The sequence below is a fragment of the Branchiostoma floridae genome, chromosome 19 (assembly GCF_000003815.2).
Source record: "Branchiostoma floridae strain S238N-H82 chromosome 19, Bfl_VNyyK, whole genome shotgun sequence".
NCBI classification, from domain to species: Eukaryota; Metazoa; Chordata; class Leptocardii; order Amphioxiformes; family Branchiostomatidae; genus Branchiostoma; species Branchiostoma floridae.
In genome coordinates, this window is record NC_049997.1 from 11658251 (window position 1) to 11680090 (window position 21840).

General features: G+C 39.9%; 1 protein-coding gene across 19 annotated transcripts in view; it reads right to left on the reverse strand.

Annotated features, from left to right (window-relative positions):
* The window catches only part of LOC118406631 (F-actin-monooxygenase MICAL3-like), a 63170-nt gene that overhangs the window by 17508 nt on the left and 23822 nt on the right, over nucleotides 1-21840 (reverse strand). For 11 of the 19 annotated variants that reach the window (XM_035806828.1, XM_035806820.1, XM_035806822.1 and 8 more), the window contains exons 7-29: nucleotides 21363-21463; nucleotides 20642-20899; nucleotides 19436-19623; nucleotides 18315-18466; nucleotides 17740-17887; nucleotides 17139-17335; nucleotides 16522-16664; nucleotides 15364-15456; nucleotides 14774-14956; nucleotides 13036-13231; nucleotides 11522-11551; nucleotides 10545-10627; nucleotides 9669-9747; nucleotides 8817-8982; nucleotides 8254-8390; nucleotides 5724-5822; nucleotides 4975-5070; nucleotides 4183-4275; nucleotides 3448-3570; nucleotides 3115-3224; nucleotides 2433-2615; nucleotides 1706-1927; nucleotides 156-275 (exon numbers count right to left, since the gene is read on the reverse strand). In XM_035806828.1, the coding sequence (XP_035662721.1) occupies nucleotides 156-275; nucleotides 1706-1927; nucleotides 2433-2615; nucleotides 3115-3224; nucleotides 3448-3570; nucleotides 4183-4275; nucleotides 4975-5070; nucleotides 5724-5822; nucleotides 8254-8390; nucleotides 8817-8982; nucleotides 9669-9747; nucleotides 10545-10627; nucleotides 11522-11551; nucleotides 13036-13231; nucleotides 14774-14956; nucleotides 15364-15456; nucleotides 16522-16664; nucleotides 17139-17335; nucleotides 17740-17887; nucleotides 18315-18466; nucleotides 19436-19623; nucleotides 20642-20899; nucleotides 21363-21463 (3200 nt within the window). The remainder of the gene's footprint in view (nucleotides 1-155; nucleotides 276-1705; nucleotides 1928-2432; nucleotides 2616-3114; nucleotides 3225-3447; nucleotides 3571-4182; nucleotides 4276-4974; nucleotides 5071-5723; nucleotides 5823-8253; nucleotides 8391-8816; nucleotides 8983-9668; nucleotides 9748-10544; nucleotides 10628-11521; nucleotides 11552-13035; nucleotides 13232-14773; nucleotides 14957-15363; nucleotides 15457-16521; nucleotides 16665-17138; nucleotides 17336-17739; nucleotides 17888-18314; nucleotides 18467-19435; nucleotides 19624-20641; nucleotides 20900-21362; nucleotides 21464-21840) is intronic. The other 8 variants (XM_035806817.1, XM_035806830.1, XM_035806829.1 and 5 more) reach the window with 8 other exon arrangements.

The window sequence follows — 21840 nt, forward strand, 5'->3', positions numbered from 1 at the left end:
GCCCTTACCCATCAATTGGCATGGCTCAAACCTTAAAGCCCTGGTCAGTAGTTGTTAACAGAATTGCCTTCACCAATTGAAGATAAGGGCAGTCAGATGAGGTTTTGTCCCTTTATACACCACATGCACAGTACAACATTGCTCTGAGTCCATACCTTACCAAACAGCCTCCTATACAAGTCCTCGGAATTGCATTCAATGTTCACTTTCTCCGAGTTTCTAGGGCCTGTTGCCGAGGTTGTTGGGTCATACTCGAAGATGGACCTCAGCAGGTTCTATATAGTTCAGATAAAATAAGACTACCAGTTTCACTACAGTCTACTTAGCTACTACATCAAGCAGCGCAACAAACCTGGGCTTTCATTGTGTTTTCTGTATTTGCTGTTTGCTTTTATAATGTGAAGGTGATGATGTGATGTTGTGGAAATGAGATGTAGTGTGTGAAGTGAAGAATGTTGATGTCAGTTGAGAGCCAATAGATACACAATACATGTACATCTAAAAGAAGACGGATGCCCCCAGTGTTTTTCAGGACTTACTAGCATAAGAATCAGAGAAAATTTTGGACACAGCCTCCCACAAATCAATATATATATTAGTGGCTGTTTTAAGCAAAATTCCATAGATCTTTTCTATATAATCCTTAGGTCTTTAAAGTGTACAGCTGGGGACAACCTTCAAGAAGACATTCAAAAGTCTGACAGTTAGAATCTGTGCACATATTACTGTTACTATTTCTTATAAGCCAACTACAATATAATATAGCTGAAGCAATTATACTGCCCGTCATGTGAATAAAGCCCTTACATCATGGCTTAATCAAGAACAGCCAACAACTAAGCTTTAAGTGTATTGTTATGACATACAAAACTAGCTAGCCACCTTCGAAGCAGTGTCTTGTATTTGTCAACGCTATACCAGTATGAAGCACAGACAGTGTAAGCAACAAACATTCCTTACAAGCAGTTTTCAGCTACCTGAAAGCATGGAAAGAAGGAACTGTCAAGATGAGAGGACAAGAAATGTCATCACTCAACCATCAGTCATTGGAAAGTATTTGTGATAAGGAAAAGACACTGTTGGGATAGATCTTTCATCCTGAAGTATTACCAGTTGGAACATCTGCACAGCATCATCGTGATGATGTCTTGAAAAGAGACAATGTCAACACAATGTCAATCAGTAGTGTATAAGAATGAGATTTCCCATTGGCTACAGACATTTCAGGATGAAAGATGACAGTTTGAGGAGGTCAGGTGTGTGCTGGGGTCTGTTGGGTAAGTGTCCACCAGCTCTGTTGCTGCAGACAGTCATTGGTCTACAGAATCAAAACAGTCAAACTCTTCTGAATCAACAGTTTTCACAATATACAAAATAGATGAAACAAGATCACATGTTCCATTCTGCTCCTTTGTATCTGAATGTGGCAAATGCTATCATACAAATGGTTGACAATTGGATTGGAATTGGTTCTTTTGATAGCAAATGAGGAGTTTACATTAACCTTCTTGCTGCAGCCTAACCCCAAGCAGTACAAATTAAGTGCCAAATAGCTGCTTTAGCAGGCTGAAGGTTATGGTACAGAGTTGATAATTACCAGACGAAAGTCTGCAGCATGTCCGGTTGTGACAGAGATGTTGTGTTGTTTGTTTATGTTTTGTTTTGTTCTGTTTAGTTTTGTTTTGGGGTTGGTCCCAAGACATACCTCTCTGGAGTTCTTCAACCGCTGGTGCTCCTGTTGCCATTTTTGTTCCTCCTTGTTCTCTTCTTTCTTCCTGATCAGTTGGGGGCTTCTGACTCTCTTGGGGCTCATCTGGGGGCTTCTGGGCCTTTTGGGGCTCCCAGGGGGTTCCTGCCTGACAGCATAACCCTCTTCTTCGTCGATCTTGAGGAAAGCACCAATAGGACTCTTCACCTTTTTCTGGTCCTGAAAATACCAATCAAATATTTCTAGAGATTCGCCAACACGAGGCACAGAGCCAAAAGGAAACAACAATTTCTGAGATGCATCAAAGATGAAAATGTTACATAAAAATGCATGATATTCATTCTCAATCTGCAATACAACCTTATTACTTTCAGTTCTCAGTGACAACCTCAGCAACCATAACAATAATGGTGCCATTCCTTTGGTTTAAACAACTGTGAAATTCAATTGGTTAAAAGAACTAAAACAGTAGTGCAAGTCTAGACCTTTGACCCTCTATTTCAAAACCTTCAACCACACCATGCCATCAGACCTTTGACCCCTTGTAAACTTCACACAACACCATTCACCTTTGAACCCTGACCCCACAAAAAACCAAGCCTTTAACCTTTGACCAGAGGTGCGAAATCACCGTGCCATGACCAGAGCAACCCAGGGCAACCACACAATTCAAGAAACCATGCTTCTTCCACCATGGAACGTGGGATGGTCTTTTCCGTCATACCTTCCCACCAAACAACTTGGAGTACAAGTCAGTGGGTTTTTCGGGCGTCTTTTCTTGGTTGGGACTGAGCTGCTCGTTTTCAGGACGAGTTACAGTTATTTGGGGCCTGTCTCTGTGGAGCTCGGCTGGAGGCGGTGACTGGGGGGGACTACTGAGGACCCACCTGGCAGTGCTAGTATACCTCTACAGGATAAAACAAAGCCACACTGATACACTTGACTTGTACACACACAAAGAAGAAAAAAAAAGTTTAACACACTAAGGCCTCGGACCAATATGGGAAGATGCTCAAGAAGTTGTACTTTAATGGTGAATATGGGCTTAAAAAAGACACAACAAGTTGCTAAGGCTGTGGGCATTTTGATGGTCCCCCCATCATTTACATGAAACAGTTATACAAAACAAGAAAAACTTATATATAAGTTTTAGCTAACATTTGCATAACAGGTTGATATAATTGAGAGAGTTTTTAGAGGCTAATTGCGCTTACAGTCTCAAAATAAGAGTAACAGCATTCAGTAAATGATATAATGACAAAGCCTAGCATTTATATGTCATAAAAACACCTGCATCTACATGTACTATGTAGACAGCTAACACAGTTACTATGCTTAATCTCAAAAGATGAATCATATAGTACATGTATCCAAGATCATTGGCAAGGCCATGACCTTTGCCCTACCTGGGCCTCCTCAGGCTGAGGTTCCTGCCAGTCCAGCACCTCCCCTTCACTCACTTCACTCAGCTGGTCCTCCTCCTCCTCCTCAACTTCCTCCTCTTCTTCTGAGGATTCTGCAGTGGGAGGAAAGACATGTGGCTTTTAATTGTCTATCTCAACATCTACATGTAGCTCTATTTATTGATGTCTGTAACTGCACTGTACTGCACTACATTAATTTTGATATTTGATATTTTTGGGTGGTAATGATTGTTTGAACATTATTCAAGATGATGGACAGCATTAGCTTCTGAATGTACAGTATTTCTGCATGTAAGTTGTAAGGAATGTCCGAACCTTCTTCTTCCTCAGAGCCCTCTTCTTCCTCCTCCTCCTCCTCCTCTTCATCTTCCTCATCTTCCTCTTCTTCCTCCTCCTCCTCAGACACTGCAGCACCTCCTACTGCACCCTGAGGTTTTTCTATAAAAAACACCACACCATCAAAACCTGTGTCTGTTTTCTATGTTTGGTTACTAAACTAGAATAATACCTTTTTTTATGCACACAACACTAGGGCTGGTATATTATACCTATGAAAAATTGGAAAACACTTCCTGTAACAGTTCTTGGGATATAGCCATCCACGAGAATTCTACACATTTAAGTCAAGCCAGTCATATACATACTTGTAGTCCTAGTTTGAACCAAAAGTAAGACATTCAAACACTGTCCAAACAAGTACAAATTTTTAAACAGTTTTATACACCATCACCATTTCACCATAGAGGCTGAAAGGTCACAAGAAACATGCACACATAAAGTGTAAAATGACAATATAGGAAAGACGATGACACACTGACATTGCACGGACAAGAACACTATAAAACTTGTGCTCGTTAAAAAACAATGATAACCAAGCAATACAACTCAACCGCACACAATCATACAATATTGACACCAACAAGAACATACGAAGTAATATTTGAACACAATAAATGAACAGGTGAAAGGGCAAAGGTCAGAGGTGAATCACAAGACATGGACACAAACACTGCAAGACTGTGAGGTTCACAAGGCACAGACACTGAATACCTGGGAGGCAAGGGAAATCTACCACCCTCCACAGAAGTTCGGAAGGGCGGGTTTCCACGGGACTGATGTCGTCCTCGTCACTGGACTCATGTTCTTCAGGACAGGAGAAAGGGACAGAATGGACAGAAGGAAAGACAGCAAGAGGAGAGAGATACAGAGTCAGATTGACATAATCTAGATGTAGTAACATACAACCTGTATATGCTAATAATGTCAAACATTGTCTGTGGTAGAGCAAGCAACTTGTCATACAATGCTTTGGAATAACATGCCATTGTGATGGTACATGTATACCACTAAGTACAAAAAAACAATTTCACATTTATGTGATCTGAAGATATTGTGAAAAACACCACTGCATGCCCATGCAAAAGGAAAATATGAAGCATCACAAAATCACCAAATACTCTGTGCTGCAAAAAAAGTCATGGGGCCAACTAATCATGGAACTCTTAATCAAACCAGTAAAAAATTGAATGCAAGAAACAACCATTACAAAAATACACCATTGTAAGCACTTATCTAATCCAAATATGCAACACTTTTTTTGTTCCTGCTGAAAATTAATTGAATCTCAACCCAGCTTGAGTGGATAGTCAAAACAATGCCAGGAATACTACAGAAATAACTAAATTGTACTCAACAATCATAGTGGCGAAAAACTACTTAGTCCAAACTTTCAAAATATTGCCCATACAGCTTTATTGCATTTTCAATTTTATTTCATAATGCAGCAACCGATCACCAAATTGTCAAGCCAAATGTATTAGACTGTCATTTTCCGTGGGCTACCTTCTTCAGTGGTGGAAATGTGGAGAGGTTCGTGCCACTGTGGCGGGCCCTCGTCCTCGGAGGACTCATACAAGTTCACTTCCTCCTGGGCGGGCTCTTCAAACAGGACACAGACAAAACAGTTACAGACAGGACAGACACACAAACAGAAGAAATATGGTACAAATAAGAGTATAATATCATAGGTCAGATGTCTTGGTTTATTGGGATATCCTTGATGTATGAGGAAAATAACTCTCAAAACACTGTAATGTGTTGAATTCTGGTAAGTACATGTAGGCTAAATGATGAATGCTGTATTCGAAAGAAACATTTGAGAATAGTACATGTATAAGACAATCAACACAAATACATGGAATACAATCAACAGAAAGAGATTTGTACATATATGTATTTAGTAGACAGCTTCAGAAGCAAAGTCTGAATATGGTAAGACTTTTATTATGTACATAGGAAATCATCTAAGGGAGAGAACAACTATTATGGCACTACCTAGCACAGATGTATGTAGGAGTAAGTTATATGTTGATAGCATAGGCTAGCTCATGGCTTGAAATGTGCATATGCAATATGATACCCTGTAGATTATGTGTCAAAGTTGAATATGAAGGCCCTGTCCATTCTTTGCATATTGTCAGGGGCCTTCAACTTTGACATATAACCCACAATGCATCACACTGCACATGAGCACTTCAAATTGTGAAGTACCTTATAGAAAGGGCTTTTGAAGCAGTTAGTCGGGAAGTTACCTCTATTTTCTGGGGAGACTGGTGACAGATGCCAGTTTAGATCAGCGCCTGACTCTATAGGGACCAGTTTACCCAAACTGTCTGACTTTCCTGATTCAGCTAATAGAAACATAGCACACACATACCAACAGCAAGTCAGCATAGAGGGAGGAGAGGCATTACACAGCACATACATAGAGTGTAGCAAGTCACAATAGATGTAGGGAAACACAGCACAGACATGTACAGCAGCACAGCAGCATATTACTGGAAAGGGAAACACAGCAGACTAACAGAACAGTGCATCATCAACATAGACAGAAGAAAGACATAAACAGTGTACAGTACAGCCATAGGAGACAATAGGATAGCAAGCACAGGGTGGGCAACTATCTATTGAAAAGAACTTAATAATATGAAGAACTTGGAATGTAGGCAAATCTAAGACAAAGGTGAGGATTGGAGGATGTTTGAAAAAAATTGATACTTTAAGAAAGTCTCAAATAGCAAAACTGTTGAATACTATGAATAGGCCATGAATGTTAACTTAACTAAAGGTAGGATACAAGGGATGACTGTATGAAGATCATTTTAAATACAACATTTTTCACATGACAGTTTAACAAAGACACATACATAATGTGAAATGATCACCTGTCCCAATGCTTTAGATGTCAGTAATACAATGGAAGTGTATCTGTCACCATATACTATAATGTCACAGAAGCATGTGTAAGCTTGCAGTGGGTTCAGAGCTGTTTTGGCAAAGATGGAATCAGGGGATACATGGTAGGCATGAAGTTTTTTATTTTCCAAACCATAATTGATACACAATGTGGTTTAAGAGAGGCTGTAGCTGCTGTATTACATTGCTTGTCTTCACCAAAACAGCTCATGTTATAAGCATTTCGTGAAAGATAGTTTCCCAGCCAATTTCCACACCAAGAAGACTTTTGAGTAGTCAAAATGTTAGGAACCAACACCATTGTCACCAAAACTACCTTCCAAATCACTCCCACTGTCAGATTCGGAGTCAGACGGGCGAGTTCGGTATGGCGATGGTTCAAGCCAGACGAGATCCTCAACGTTTTCAATAGGTACGCACTGGGACAGGCGGTTTAGCCTTCGTCGCGCTATACACAGAACAACACATTGACGTACAGACAAGTCCTCTCAGCAACTGATCTGTTAGGAGCTCTGACTAACTTCATCCATTTTTATACTTCATAATATGTACAGTCAAACATCTACATGGTTTCCTGCCAAAGGATGATTCTGGTGGTCCCATAGATACGTTCATGAAGGTTAGACATCCAGGTAATAAGATATGCCCAAAAGTAGTTACTCAAGCAACTGGATATGATTTGGAGGTCTCCAAATCATATCCAGTTGCTTGAGTAACTACTTTATGGCAGGTCCCATAGATAATTTTTGCAGTCCCATACAGATAATTTTATGAATCCTGTCTATGTTGGTCAGCTGTCTACTTTACTTGTCATTGTACTATTGGTAGACAGGATTGATTTAAGGATGGTTATAAATGATATCACTGGCATCAAAACTCCAAAGATCAGTTGTACAAAAAAGGATTGAAACATAACAAAACACCACACCCAAACAACATACAACATAGATGATGACATTAAGGACACTGACAAACAACAAACACAACACCATCACCACAAAGGAAGAGGAAAGGTGTTATACCAAGGGAGACTGGACAGTAGTTTGCGGTGTAACAGAGAGAGGAAAATGTGTTACATTACTGAGTGTACTGGGTACTTCCAGCAAGCAAAGTTTGAATCATAACTACAGGGCCATGCAGTTTCCACAACAGTCTTTCTCTAAAGCAGGCCTTCTTCCACAACTACTGTGTACCAGGTTAATTCTAAACCCATAGCATAACATGCCATGCTATAAAAAGTAAGCATGCAACAATAATGCTTGGTTGTGCTTCATCAAAGCTAACCCTTCCAGCAAAGCATGATGCAGACTCACTACATTCAACTTGGTAATGAAAGCTGCCATGCTCAGGAAACCTTAACTTTCAAATTTCACTAGTTGCAAACTACATGTAAGCAGCAAAAACTACAGCACACAGGTCTGGGAAGTCTATTTCTCCTATATCATAGTGATTTTGCAACAAATCTAAGTGCACATAGACATACTTCACCCATGCAACAAATCATACTGGCAATGCAACATGCAACCAGAAAAAAGTTCACGATTTACAGCAACAAACATGTACGTGTACCATACTCAGTAAATAATTTCACCAGGTTGGTAAAATTACTATATGTGTCTATTGAGTTCTGGATAGTACATAGTTCTACGTAGATACACAATATCTAGTAAAGAACTCAACGTACAGCATAGTATAATGTTGAAAAAAGACTAATTTAGAATTTGAGAACAAAACTGTTCTGTCTGAACATCAAAATCAGCATCATCTCAGGGTCTTTGAGTTCCTAAAAAAGTAGTCCCAATATCAGTACTGATTTCAGACAGCATTATCTTGTAAAATCGAGTAAAAAAACGATATCATGTTTACCTGCATCCAAAGAGGGGTCCTTACTGTCCATGTGCAGCAGGTTGGACTTCCCTAGCGAGGCAGCATTCTCCACCTTCTTGGCCCAGGACATTACATCCAGGGGAGAGGTCTCCTCAAAATCCATCTCATCTGAGGAGCTAAAAACAACCACAGAAAACATTGTCAATGATACGTCGATGAAAATCAAAAATCATTCCAAAATCATATCTAGTTGCTTGAGCAACTGCCTTTTGGCAAAGTTGTCATAACTTTTTGAAACAGTTTTTAAATAAAATTTTGCCTCAAAAAAACTAGATGAAAATTGGTCTGAAATTACCCTGAGTACAATTCTTCAAATAGTCTTAGTTGTACAAAATGCATTACATTCCTGACTTCTATCCGCAATACCTTAAGAGTGCTTCCTGGAATCAAATAGTTTTAGTTATGATGCTACATTTCTGACTTCTATCTGCAACACCTTCTAGCAGTGCCTCCTGGCAGAGCATAGGAGTACTGCAGCCTCTTGTTCAGACACCAGACACCAAGAGAAATCTTCCAGCACACACACTGATGCTGAGACTCACCTGGAGCTCTCATAGTCCTCCTCATCCTCTAGCCCGGCCGTCTGGATCAGGTTGTGTTCCGTGAGCGTCTCCTCGGGGATCAGGCCCTGAGTCTCGTAGATCGTCTTCCTGTAGTTCTCAAGCTCCACGCGCTCTGGGGTGGCGCGGTACCTCTTCTGGACGGGCTCTGTGTTCATACCCAAGAAATATGTCATTTTTGCATGATGTACCCGTGTTTCTACCATTTAGAAAGTTTACCACCACAAAACAATACCTCTTCTGTACTGTCTCTGTGTTCATACCAAAGAAATATGTCATTTTTGCATGATGTACCTGTGTTTCTACCATTTAGAAAGTTTACCACCACAAAACGGTACCTCTTCTGGACAGGCTCTGTGTTCATACCCAAGAAATATGTCATTTTCGTATGATGTACCTGTGCTTCTACCATTTAGAAAGTTTACCACCACAAATCGGTACCTCTTCTGTACTGTCTCTGTGTTCACACCGAAGGAAATGTCATAACACAGTTTTGTATGATATACCTGTGTTTTTACCATACAACGAAAGTTAACCACAAAAAATTTCATAACATCACTTTTGTATAATGTATCTGTGATTCTACCATATAAAGAAAGTTTACCACCACAAAAATTGTAACAGCAACAATCCAACATCCTAATCAGGTATTGGGATTTTCAACAGCGGGAGCAGAGTAGGTTCCAATCATTTGATGGCAGCCCGTGTGATACAACTTTAAATCGTGTGTGAAACAGCTTTTTATCACCCAGTCTGGATCACCTCATACCAAATGTTATTACAGCCCAGGTATGACATAGAAGCAGGTAAAACAAGTGTGAAAGAGCTCCCTACCCCCTGATGGTGGACTCAGTAGTTTGTCTTCCAGACTGGCTCTTCTGGCTGGTTCCTCAACTTCAGTTGGGATGTTCTCCTGTAACACATGATGGTGACATTGGTTACTTCCCTGATACGTTTATATATGTTTGTCTGTGTTTACACAAATAGGACTTAAAGTAGCCATACCTGTCCCTAGGACTGAATATAACATCCATACAACCAGTCCAGTCCCTGGTGCTGAACATAATATCCATACGACTAGTCATGGTGCTGAAATTACATCCATACTTAAGTACCATCTCAGTGCTGAAGTTTTGTCTCTGGTGCTGACCACAACATCCACACAAGCACTCCTGTCTCTGGTGCTGAAAATAACATCCACACAACCGGACCTGTCCCTGGTACTGAATATAACACCCACACAACCAGACCTGTCCCTGGTGCTGAATATAACATCCACACAAGTAGACCTGTCCCTGGTGCTGAATATAACATTCACACAACCAGACCTGTCCCTGGTGCTGAATATAACATCCATCCAGTCAGTCCTGTCCCTGGTGCTGAATATAACATCCACACAAGTAGACCTGTCCCTGGTGCTGAATATAACATTCACACAACCAGACCTGTCCTTGGTGCTGGACAGAACATTAATACACGTTCTATCAATAATGCAATTGAGCATTTTACAAGTAGTATTGAAGAATCTTGACTTGTATTTTTACAACTGTCCTTTCATTCAATAGCTATTTAAGTAATTACAGAGTACATGTACATATACCTCTTGTATTTGACAGTTGATTTTGAATTATCTCTTAATCACATTTCTAAAGGCTTGGGAAAACTCTATGTCTTTTTCATGAAATGACGGTACTTTTATTTCAAACATACCTTTTCCTCTTCATCCTCGTCATCATCCCCAGCAGGGCGTTTTCTCTTCTGCATCCTGAAGTGAGGTCTGCAGTAGAACGTACCTAAAACACAGTGGAAACTGTAAGTAACCTACACTTTATACCACCAAAGCAGAATTTTCTCAGACACTTTTATTTTATTCTACAAGACACACAATTAAACAAATCACCAATGTTAAAGTTTGTAACCAACCATTGATTGTTGTTTGATCACCATGTGAGCTTTTATCTTTTTTTATTAACACACAGCACACTAGACACAAAAAATCACCAATTTCAAAATTTGCGAGGATAGTCATTCAGCATGTGGAATTTCATACATGTAGCTTGATTATTTCTTTGATAAACACACAGCACACTAGATACAAAAAAGCAACTGTTAAGTGTTCCGCATGGCTCAAATTAACCTTCAGCACTCAAACTCCCCAGTGTACCAGCACAGCACCCTAAGAGTGCTGAGGGTTAATCAGTAATGTACATGTAGCAGTGAGGTAGGGGAAAGCTGTGTACTGTGCAACATTAGGGTTCATACAGCCTGAAACAGTCAGTACCAGGATTTCTTTTCATACAAGATGGCCAGGATTGACTCCCTGATAAGATCATGTTAATAGTAGTCAAACAGGCCTCTACTGACTTTGTAAACTTTCATTTGTTATATAATTCCAAACCTACATTTTGTATAAGAAAGAACTTTTTCATTTCAAGGTTTAGGTACTGAACATACTTTTTCTTTTGTTCTGATTTGCCTTACAGTCAAAAGATCAACCAATTCATTTTTACAGTTTGTTGCCGATTATACTTCAGGCTCTTTGACATGCAAGTACAATATTTGATTTGACTGTCTATGTCAATACTGTATGAACCATGGCAAAAGAGAATCATCAGTGCAGTGGAGTGAGGCAGTGAAAAGTGCGCTTTATCCACACATCAAGCTTTGAACACGCCCAACCGACTGACCTTTTTTAACCTTATCACCGTCAATATTGTCTGCGCAAAAAAAGGGAACCAGGAAATAAAATGAAACAATGAAGACTTAAAACAGAGTTGACAGAGGAAGGATGCATGAATGAAATTAATGATGTAACATTACATAAAATTATGCTAAAAGATAAGTACATTTAGGTTCAATAACGTTAACTAACACAGCAATGTAACATGTACTAGATATGATATGGAATAAAAGTTTTAAACATAATACTACCAATAGACAAGTGCACTCAGTAAGTATCTTAATATGTGGAACACTGCTACTCACTCATTCACTCATTCACTCACTCACTCACTCACTCACTCACTCACTCACTCACTCACTCACACTCACTCACACACCAACTCACTCACTCACACACCAACTCACTCACTCACTCACACACCAACTCACTCACTCACTCACTCACTCACATACCAACTCAATCACTCACTTACTCACTCACTCACTCACAACCGTTCCATTATAAATACAATTACAGCATCCGAAAATAGTTTCATCAGGTTGGTAGAATATAGGATGAAGGAGAATTCTTTGTACACAACCAGTGGGTACTTACATAGCTTACGTTTCAATGTCTCTCAGACACCTTCGTCAGAGCTTCTAACTGGAGTTCTGCTTCTCACCGCTATATGTAGCCGATGTAGGTGGCGCTTTTGCGGTGAGAAAACAATCCCAAACGTGGCTTAGTTTGTATCCCCCCTCGTCCCGGTTCATCACTGGGGTTGACTTTCTTATCCAGATGGCCTCCTTAATCCACCGTGCCCGCCTATTGTCTTCCCTGTCTATGACCTTCGCCCCCTCCCAGTCAATTACGCAATTGTTCCTGGCGATATGGTCTGTAACTGCCGACTTCTTTTCTTCTTTGAGCGCAAGCCTTTTTTTTGATCTTGTGTATCTTGTGGCATCTATGTTGTTGGCTTCTTTCTTGTGTTCTTCTAACCTCGTCCCAAAAGTCCTTCCTGTTTCACCAATATACACCTGATCACAGCTCTGGCACGGGATTCTGTACACACAGGCTGTTTTGGCTAAGTCCTCCTGTTTGTCCTTAGGATGCACTAACAGACTTCTCAGTGTTGTTTTGGGTTTGACTGCAGTGGCTATCCCGTGTTTCCGAAATACCCTTTCTAACTAAGCCACGTTTGGGATTGTTTTCTTACCGCAAAAGCGCCACCTACATCGGCTACATATAGCGGTGAAAAGCAGAACTCCAGTTAGAAGCTCTGACGAAGGTGTCTGACAGACATCGAAACGTAAGCTATGTAAGTACCCACTGGTTGTGTACAAAGAATTCTCCTTCATCCACAATTACAGCAATTAGACACGTTGATGAAGGTTAAACATCCAGGTAATAAGATGTCACTGACAAAAGATAACGGATGTTATCTGAAAGATCTGACAGTTTCAAAAATAGTATTAAGTTGCTTGATTGAGTAATTGAGATTTGACTTATATCAAGTAGGCTTTATTCTATTTTTCCTACCTTTCCCATTGACACCCTCGCCGGCCGCGAACGCGTAGTTGCCCAGACGAAGGATACATCCGCAGTAATCGCACTTGAAGCAGCTCCGGTGGAAGAACAGCCCCTCGGCGCTCAGACGCTCCATCACGTACACCCGCTTGTCACAGAAGAAGCACCAGTCGCTCCCGGCCTGGAGACTCATGAACCCGCGGGATTTCTGGAACAGTTGGAGGTTTATAGAGTTTAAGTTAATGTTAAGTTCACAGATACCAATGGTAAACTCATGCAGCCTGCAGTGCTATTAAGGTTAAGGGACTTTAAATCTTTCAGATGCCTAAATAATCCCAAATCTTTTGGTCACAAGAGCTTACTGCCCCTACCAAGTAGCTCCAAACACAAGTTCCTGTATGGTAAGAAATAGCAAGAACATTCTTACTCGTGGCTACAGCTTGCCGTGTCAAAATATCATCATGTTTAAGACTTAGTGTATTTACAAGCATTAATGTAATGCTAGTTCACCTTTGTCCGTGGGGGGAACCTATATCCGTTCTATTTAAAAACAGGATGTTTCGGGATATGAAATCAGTGGATGTGGTTTCAGACTGCAATGATTTTTGAAATATTACAATTTGAAACCACGTCTGTTGACTTGATATCCCTAAACACCATGTTTGTTGAAAGAACGGATATAGGTCACCCCACGGATAAAGGTGAACTAACGTTATAGTTTAATCTGAAAGGTTTGATATTGTGAATGTAGGCGGAGGGACAGCTTTTGCAGATAAACTAAGTTGTGCGTTTTAACACTGTAAAAACATTCCGATAACACCCACAGACCTTAGTTCAAAAGCAACAAGTCCACCTTCAAAGCATGGTATTATGGGTTGTATGACATACTGTGGGAGGGGGGTGCAAAATAGTGCAGCAGTACCCGCATGTGGAACATTGTAGTTACCCTATTTTCAAGCATTCCCTGTGCTCTATCACTACCAGTAAGCACTGTTATGCAAAGCACACCCAATTTTCACATATGAAATACAAACAAGGGTTTCCAAAGATTCCTCATCAAAGGGGAAAAACGGTGAGTCCAACCCAGGTATCATGGGAGATGCAGGTGTGCCCTACAACAAATGAGCATGTAAACAACTACACAGTAAACAACCAAAAAGTACGCATAAACTGAAGAATCACATGTAGAAAGATTGTCAAAAAAAAGTTGTACAGCTAGCTACACCACCTAGAAAAATTATCACTGGTAACGTAAAATGTTAGTGTTGCTTAAACGGAAATTTTGTGACATCAAACTTAATATTGGGCAATAAATTTCCAAAACTATTGAGGAAAAGAAAAAGACAAAGATGATACAACTTGGCTATCCACAATGATTAAACAGTTAAGGTATGACAGGTTGTCTGGAACCATACTGCATGCCTGAAAGCTGATGTGTTGTGTCAAAGAGGCATTTACACCAGTTGGCCAATTCAGATCCGAACTCAAATACAATAATTAAACCAGGACTGTCTCCAGCTTACATTTTTTTCCATTCCACTTACTGTTTAGGAGCCCATCTTGTTGATTTTCTTTGTGAAATCTGTCATTTCAAGCATTTTCATTGATTTTAGGTACTGAAGTTCAGATTTTGGGATGGATAGGCTGAAATTTTTGTACATTTCAAGACGCAAATTTTCATTCCAGGACAAAGGGATGGGTCTTGGAGACAGCCCTGCATTAAACACAAAATCGCAGACTGTTGACCTACCGGCCTGAGCAAGGGAGAACTGTTAGGCACTTGTCGTGGGTCCTTCCCTTCAAACTTGGCCATGAGCTGTTCAGCCATGGAGCTGATCCTGTCCGTAGCGTGGGCAGAGATGTTGTAGCTGCTGGGGACGTCCCCATTAGCCTTCAGTACCTCAGGCTCTTCTTCCATTGGTGGGACAGAGTCCTGGAGGGAAGGAGTCAACAGAAATCTTACATCTCTTCTGTATCAAGTGAAAATTTTTTTTAGTCGCAAACATTATTTGTAAGCCCATGATGTAAATTTGGGGGGTTATATCAATCATATTACTTACTTACTTACCATGACATTGTAAAAAATTGATTCAAGTGCATTACATAGTGTTTTATGAGTCATACCTTAACATGTTTTTTTATGTATCTGAAGACATGTCTGCTTTTCTCTCAATTAGACAATTAAAATTAAAGTATTCCATAAGAAAATGTTTTACAAATACACTTAAAGCTAAACTTGCATCTGGCCTCCTAGCACTTTGGACACTAAGAAGTATTTTCTTATACAGCTTCAATATACTAGAGTGTGTCCAACTTAAGTGTGCTGGGGTAAATACTTACAGTCATATCCTTGTCCTTGTGTCTCTTGGACAGTCCAAACAAACCACCACCTTTTCTTCTCTTGGCAGAGCTTTCCTTCTCTTCTGCTTTCTCCTGCAAACAGACAACATGACCACATCATGTATGACTGGTTGTCAAGTATGAGGTGTGATGTGACCATAGGCCAGGGCTTTAGCCAGCTCGAAATTTTTTTCCGTCAGCCAATTACAATTGTCGCGAAAACCGCGAAAATTAATCAGAAGGACTGAACTGAGACCTTGAAAAACGGGTTTTAATGAGATTATCGTATGCGAAAGGGCACTGACACACATTATCAACAATCATAACAATAGCAAAACAAACAGTGTGTGGCTTTTACGGCCGTGGACGGCGTCCCCAAGCCGCCTGTAGCTTCCACCAAGGTTTTTTGTCCGTCAAGGTTGACGGATTGGTTTTAAAATTTTTCCGTCAGACGCAGCAAATTTCCGTCAATTGACGGAAAAACGGACGCTGGCTAGACCCCTGCCATAGGCATAGTGTGGTACTCATGCCTTAAATATTACAGAATTTATGCCTTTTGTTATAATATGCCTAGTAAGTGAATTTTCGCCTGAAAGCCAATAAAAGTGCTTTGATGTAAGAAACACACCATTCAATAACTTTTGTGAAAGTCAGTTACAAATCACAGAAAAAACAATGGTTCCCTGCATAAAATGTTGACAGGCACTTTCTTTATTTTTTGCAGTTACTGTACATATGTTTAACTCAGCAGATCCAATCCTGATGAATTTCACTGGTAAAGCAATCCCTATGCTGGTTTCATGAAGAACGTCCCCTCTGACTCATGTCTTGAGGGAGACTGATCCGGGGACATCCGGTGCCCCCTACCACAACAATACTGAAGTCTGAAGAACAGTCCTTAATACTACATGACAATGTGAAGATAGTACAGTAACTGTAAATGCATTTAATCTCGCGGGGATTTAATTTCGCGGAAGCGGGAAAAAAAACTTTTTGCGATGCTTTTAAGTTTGCGGTTACACCATAGACTGCAGTCTAGTACCATAATAGAAAAATGTTCGCGGTGGTTTTAAGTTCGCGGTGAAGTGGTCACCACGAAAACCGCGAACATTTCTGCATTTACAGTATTACACCCTTCCTAATGTCCTGTCCATTTACCTTGGGTGTTCTCTTCCTGCTGAGACTCTGTCCCAGCTTGCTGAGGAGAGACATCCTCTGCACCGGGGAGCGGACGGTGGGAGGGGGGCCGTTCTCTGTGTCAGGGAGCTCCAGGTTGTCAGGCTTGGCAGTTTTGGTCTCCACTGCATGCGCAAAAGAAACGAAGTGATTTCTTCTAAATATGTTTTCTGCATGATTTCTTTGATCAACTGGTTTCTACTTACTTCTTTAACATTAATTTCAGATAGCAGGAAAAAACTTCTCAGAATGACTTTTTATATAAAAGATGAGGTTTCTGTACATTATTGAATAACACTATAGTTTATCTTCTATCTCTGACAAAAAATGTACTTCTGGGGAAAATGTCACATTCTGTTCATTATTTCTTGAAAAAAAAAGTGAAGTATGGATCCAGTTAAGCTTAACCAATAAGTCCAGTCAACACTTAACCAAGAGATTTCATATCAATGTTCTCCATCTACATCTATACTTTACTGGGCAAAGCCCCCTTTCAATGTTGAAATAAAATCTCTAGCAGATGTTGAAAATACACTCAGTCTTTTTCTACATAAATGAGTTAAATGGTGACCTTTAAATAAAACAAATGAACAACTTACAGTCCGGCGGAATGGTGTCCTTGAACATCTCATAAAACTGAGACAGGTATGAGACCATGCGCAGCTTGTCGGGGACCTCCTTGATGGCCATCTCCATCCCAGTCAACTCTGGTGGGATACCCAGCTCCTTTTCAGCTATGTCAAAGGCAAGCTGGTTGTTTTTGGCAACATCTTCCGGATTCAGTGAGTCATAATCACTGCAAAATAGAAAAAGGAACATTTCATTTAGTTTTGTATATTGAGATGCTAAAACCATACATATATCATTATACATGTATGTGAAGTCCATCACACCCGACTCAATCTGGAGAATTTAGGGACTGGATGTTTGGGTCATACAAATAGGCAGTTACATCAACTAACTGTAAATAAATACTGCAGGGATTCATCATCATGCACTATTGAGAAAGTAGTATTTCTATGTTTGTAGGTGAAACAAAAGTAGCGCTACAGTCACATAATGGAAACATTCAGCGCCTTTAAAGACAGCCAGTCAGAAACCAAGATAGATAAAAGATATTTTGCTGTCTACTATAGTATACAGACAGTACAATAGAAGAAGAAAGTACAAAAGAAAAATCACGAAAAATTTGAGACTCACATAAGCTCTGGTTTATATCTGTGGATGACAGCACACAGGGCCATACCACTTCTCCAGGAGGTGGTGAGATTTTCTACCCTGACATGCTTGTACCCCTCTGTCTGCCGTTTGGACCAGTCCAACAGCTTGTTTGGCCTCACCACAGATGCTGCAAAAGTACATTTCATCTTAAAAAAACTGTCAAGGTATGTGAAGTAGTTAAAACAAACTGTCATGACAAAAGAAAACTTCTTGATCATTGACAATTTAGAAATAATGAATGGTATATGACTCAATAAGTCAAGGGTTTTAATGGATTTTCTATGAAAGTTTCATGAAAGTTCTAAGTCAGGCTTAAAACTGACAAAATACAGTAAACCCGGAAACTTTGGTGGCATTTTTGATTCTGAAGTTTTAACAATAACTGTGATCTCCATAGCAAATTCATGGCTCGAAATTGCATTTCCAATGTTGCAAAATAAAAACCACATCAAAAGTAGAATTTAAAGAATTTACAGTATATTAGGATTTAATTCATTGTTAGATTTTCATAGTGGCTATATCTTTTTACAATAATTGTAATATTGATGACTGACCACTTCTCTGCAGGTTGGGTGCTGCGAGTCTGGGCTTGTCGATGATGTAAGGCTCGTCCTTTATGGGTTTGTCTGATGTGTACAGGTGGCGGATCACCTGTTTTGGCAGCCATTTGAAGTTCAGGTTCGGATACCTGGTGTTTGGGTCAATGCTGTAGAGAGGAATACAAACAAAACTTAGTTATGTGTGCTCAACCGAGACGGGGGCTGATACCGACATTTAAGTACCTTTGACCCATTGCTGACATCACACTTCCGGTCTGGATGTGTGACTTAGGCTTTGGGTCATTTCAACTTGATAAGGATCAGAGGATTTATCTAAAGCTTGCTGGTAGCACTTTATTTTGTGTACAGATAAAAAGTTTAAAATTGTAACATAATGTTGATTACCATCACAGATGAACTTACATTCGATTACAACTTATACAAGTACATAATTCCGCTAGGTAAAGTATATGTGTCAACCTCAAAAAACTTTGTGTATAAAGAGATCTCCAATGCAAAGTAGAAGTAGTAGTAGTATCCATTATATTGCTGACTGGGTCCCTGACACAGAGGTGGGCAGCAGTTGGTTAATCTTAACATGGCAGTTCCAAGCAGTTCTTATCTAGCAGTTCCACGCGGGTTTGGCCACACACCTCAATATACACACCTTGCACATCTAAATTGTGCATATCTGGAGGGTGCTGCACTAGTGATCTTTCAAACACACTGTCTTCAAGGTGGCATATAAATGTTAACAGCAGGGTTGGACAAGTCCACTAGCCTGATTGTCCCGACCAAGTGAAAATACTGATTGGGCAAGCACATGTCTTACCCTACTTGCCCATTTGGGCTAGATTTTTCTGTGAGTTAGATTTTGATATACTGATAACTTTTCATAGTATTGACATCAAGCATCGGTCAACACAGAAAAGTGGAGCCAATAACAAAAGAATTCCATTGCTGGAGTTGAAAACTACATACTATTAGATAAAAGGGGCACATAATTTTGGGCAAGTGAAAAGTTGGTTTAGGTAAGTAAATTCTTTATGTAGTTGCCCACTAGGACAAGTGAAGTTTACAAAACTTGTCCAACCATGTGGAGGTTACATTTAGAACCGAACACTTTTGTTGCTCACCTGTACATAGTGAGATTTTTGTGCAGGTTTTCCGGAGTGGTCTGTGCCAGGAGTCTGTAGATACTCTCCCTCTCCGCCAGAACCTCCAGAGGAGACAGCTGGCCCGACGCGAGCTGTTTCGTCATCCAGGCCGAGTCAAACGCACCCAGGAACCCACGGGCGCAGCCTGTCCCCATGGGCCAGAAGGGCTGGAACACAGGAACAGGATTTCATTATTTAATCATGATTGAACATGATCAACATGTTTGAAACAAACAACACTTGCTGTCATGCTGCTAAGAAATGCAACGGCGATGGACACAGGATGAGTACTAGAAACTCACACAAATACAGACCTATTAAATGTAAAACAAACAGGTACAGAGATTCACCGGTTCCATACATGACAAGGCTACTGAACGAGGACATGTGAGGCAGAGGCGTATGTAATTGAGAATTCTTTTAGCGTTAACGTTTATGATCTGTATTGACGGATCTTTTTTGACTGATCTGTATGTAACAGTTGTCATATAGTTGGTGATTTCCCGAATATTTCAATTGTCTATATCCAAGTTTCTAGCAATTTGTGAAATTTTAATGTGTATTCAGATTTTAATGGAATTATGCCTGTAACAAAGTGTAAGTAATACGTAATTCAGCCACCCCGGCTGCAATGTATTTATAAATAAACCATTCATCATCATCATCATCATCATCATCATCAAATGCCTATATGTGAAATACTGAAAAATATAGCAGATCTATTGTATCAAATCTGTTAACCATGATTTGATAAAGAGACATCAAGATGCTTGTAACACATAGTACATGTAGTAGTTGCCATGGCCACAAAGCAACCTGTCTATTGTTGGAATTAAAGTTAATGAAAAATGTATCTTTACTTTGAAAAATGTAACCTTATTCTGCTAACTAAAGGCTGTCTTTTGACACCAGATAAGTATATGTTACAAGGTTACCATAGAGCTTTCAATTTATGTACGATAAATTTCTGAAAAGAAGTTATTCAAAAACTTTTACCAGTGTTTTGAACTTGACTTTATATAGGATTGACATCCACTCAACAGACAATACTACAAATGTGGAATCACTGTCTAATTCTGGAAAATATTTAATGATTAATAAGTAATTTTTAGAAGACTTTTGGGAAGAACATTTATCTATTCATCAATTGAACATGTACTTTTCATGATTTGGTTATACTCTTACCTCAAGCAGACTGTCCCCCACCAAACACTGTAACAGTCGATGTCCATGTTTCTCCACTATCCTGCTGGCGTTCTCTGCCGCGTACATGGACGTGAAGTCAAACATAGCCACGTCGGGTTGGCCGTAGTGGTTGAATGCATAGTCTAGCCGCGGGAGCTGGTGATTGGTGGAAAAGTCTGCGGCTTCTCGGGCGTACGCCATCAGGGCTTCCTGGTTCACGTTCTCACGGGACAGGAGCATCTCCGTTTCATCGTAGTCCTAGAAGATGTCAATCATTTTAGGTAAGATTGTGCAGTCTTTTTTAACAACCAAGATTCAAATCAATCTTAAAAGAAACTAATACTACAGTAACTGCATGGTGCCTCACAAGTGAGAACTATATCATTTTCTTTTCCTGTGTATTTTCTTTTACCTGTGGAATATTCAATAGTCAAACCAGTACACATGAGCACTTCTATATTATAAGACCACCTGGCCAATGTGACCACTTTCTGCCAGTCCCTTATTCTACCCATTGGCACATGTAGCATTAAGAATTCTGTCTTGAAAGAACTCTTGTCCACATAGAGCAGATTTTACAGGCCCCTGAGTGGTTTTCTTGACTGTGCACTTCTCACTGTACTTGAATAGGTGTAAACTAGCATTTACATTTGGCTGGAACCATTTTAATGGGTCTAAGTAGACAGTATAAAGCTTATTGGTCTTGAGTATTGTTTCTTACATGTAAGATGACTCCCTTCTTCAGAAGACTCTGTTTCTTTGCTGTCATGACAAAGTAGTGGGTGTCATCCTTGTAGTACACAATGTTCTCCAAGTCAACACCTGCAACAAAGCAACAACACCCTGTAAATCCATCAGTTTTGAAACAAAATATCAAATATATGTGATTTAGCCCATATCATTCATCATTATACAGTATAACTTGCTGAACAACCTATCAACTTAAGTTATTCACCAAAGAGCAGTTACTCAAACAACTGGATATGACTTTGGAAACGGTCAGATGTTTCAAGTAGCATCCAGGACCTTTTGTCAATGTTTAACCTTCATCGACGTAACTGAAGTAATAAATTGCATGGACTTTATCTAATATTGTATACAGTTTCAAATTCATTTACCCTTGAAATCTTGAAAAATGGCTTAGGCCAAAGATGTATTAAGGTTAAGAAAAAGTAAAAAAAAATCCTAACAACAATTCT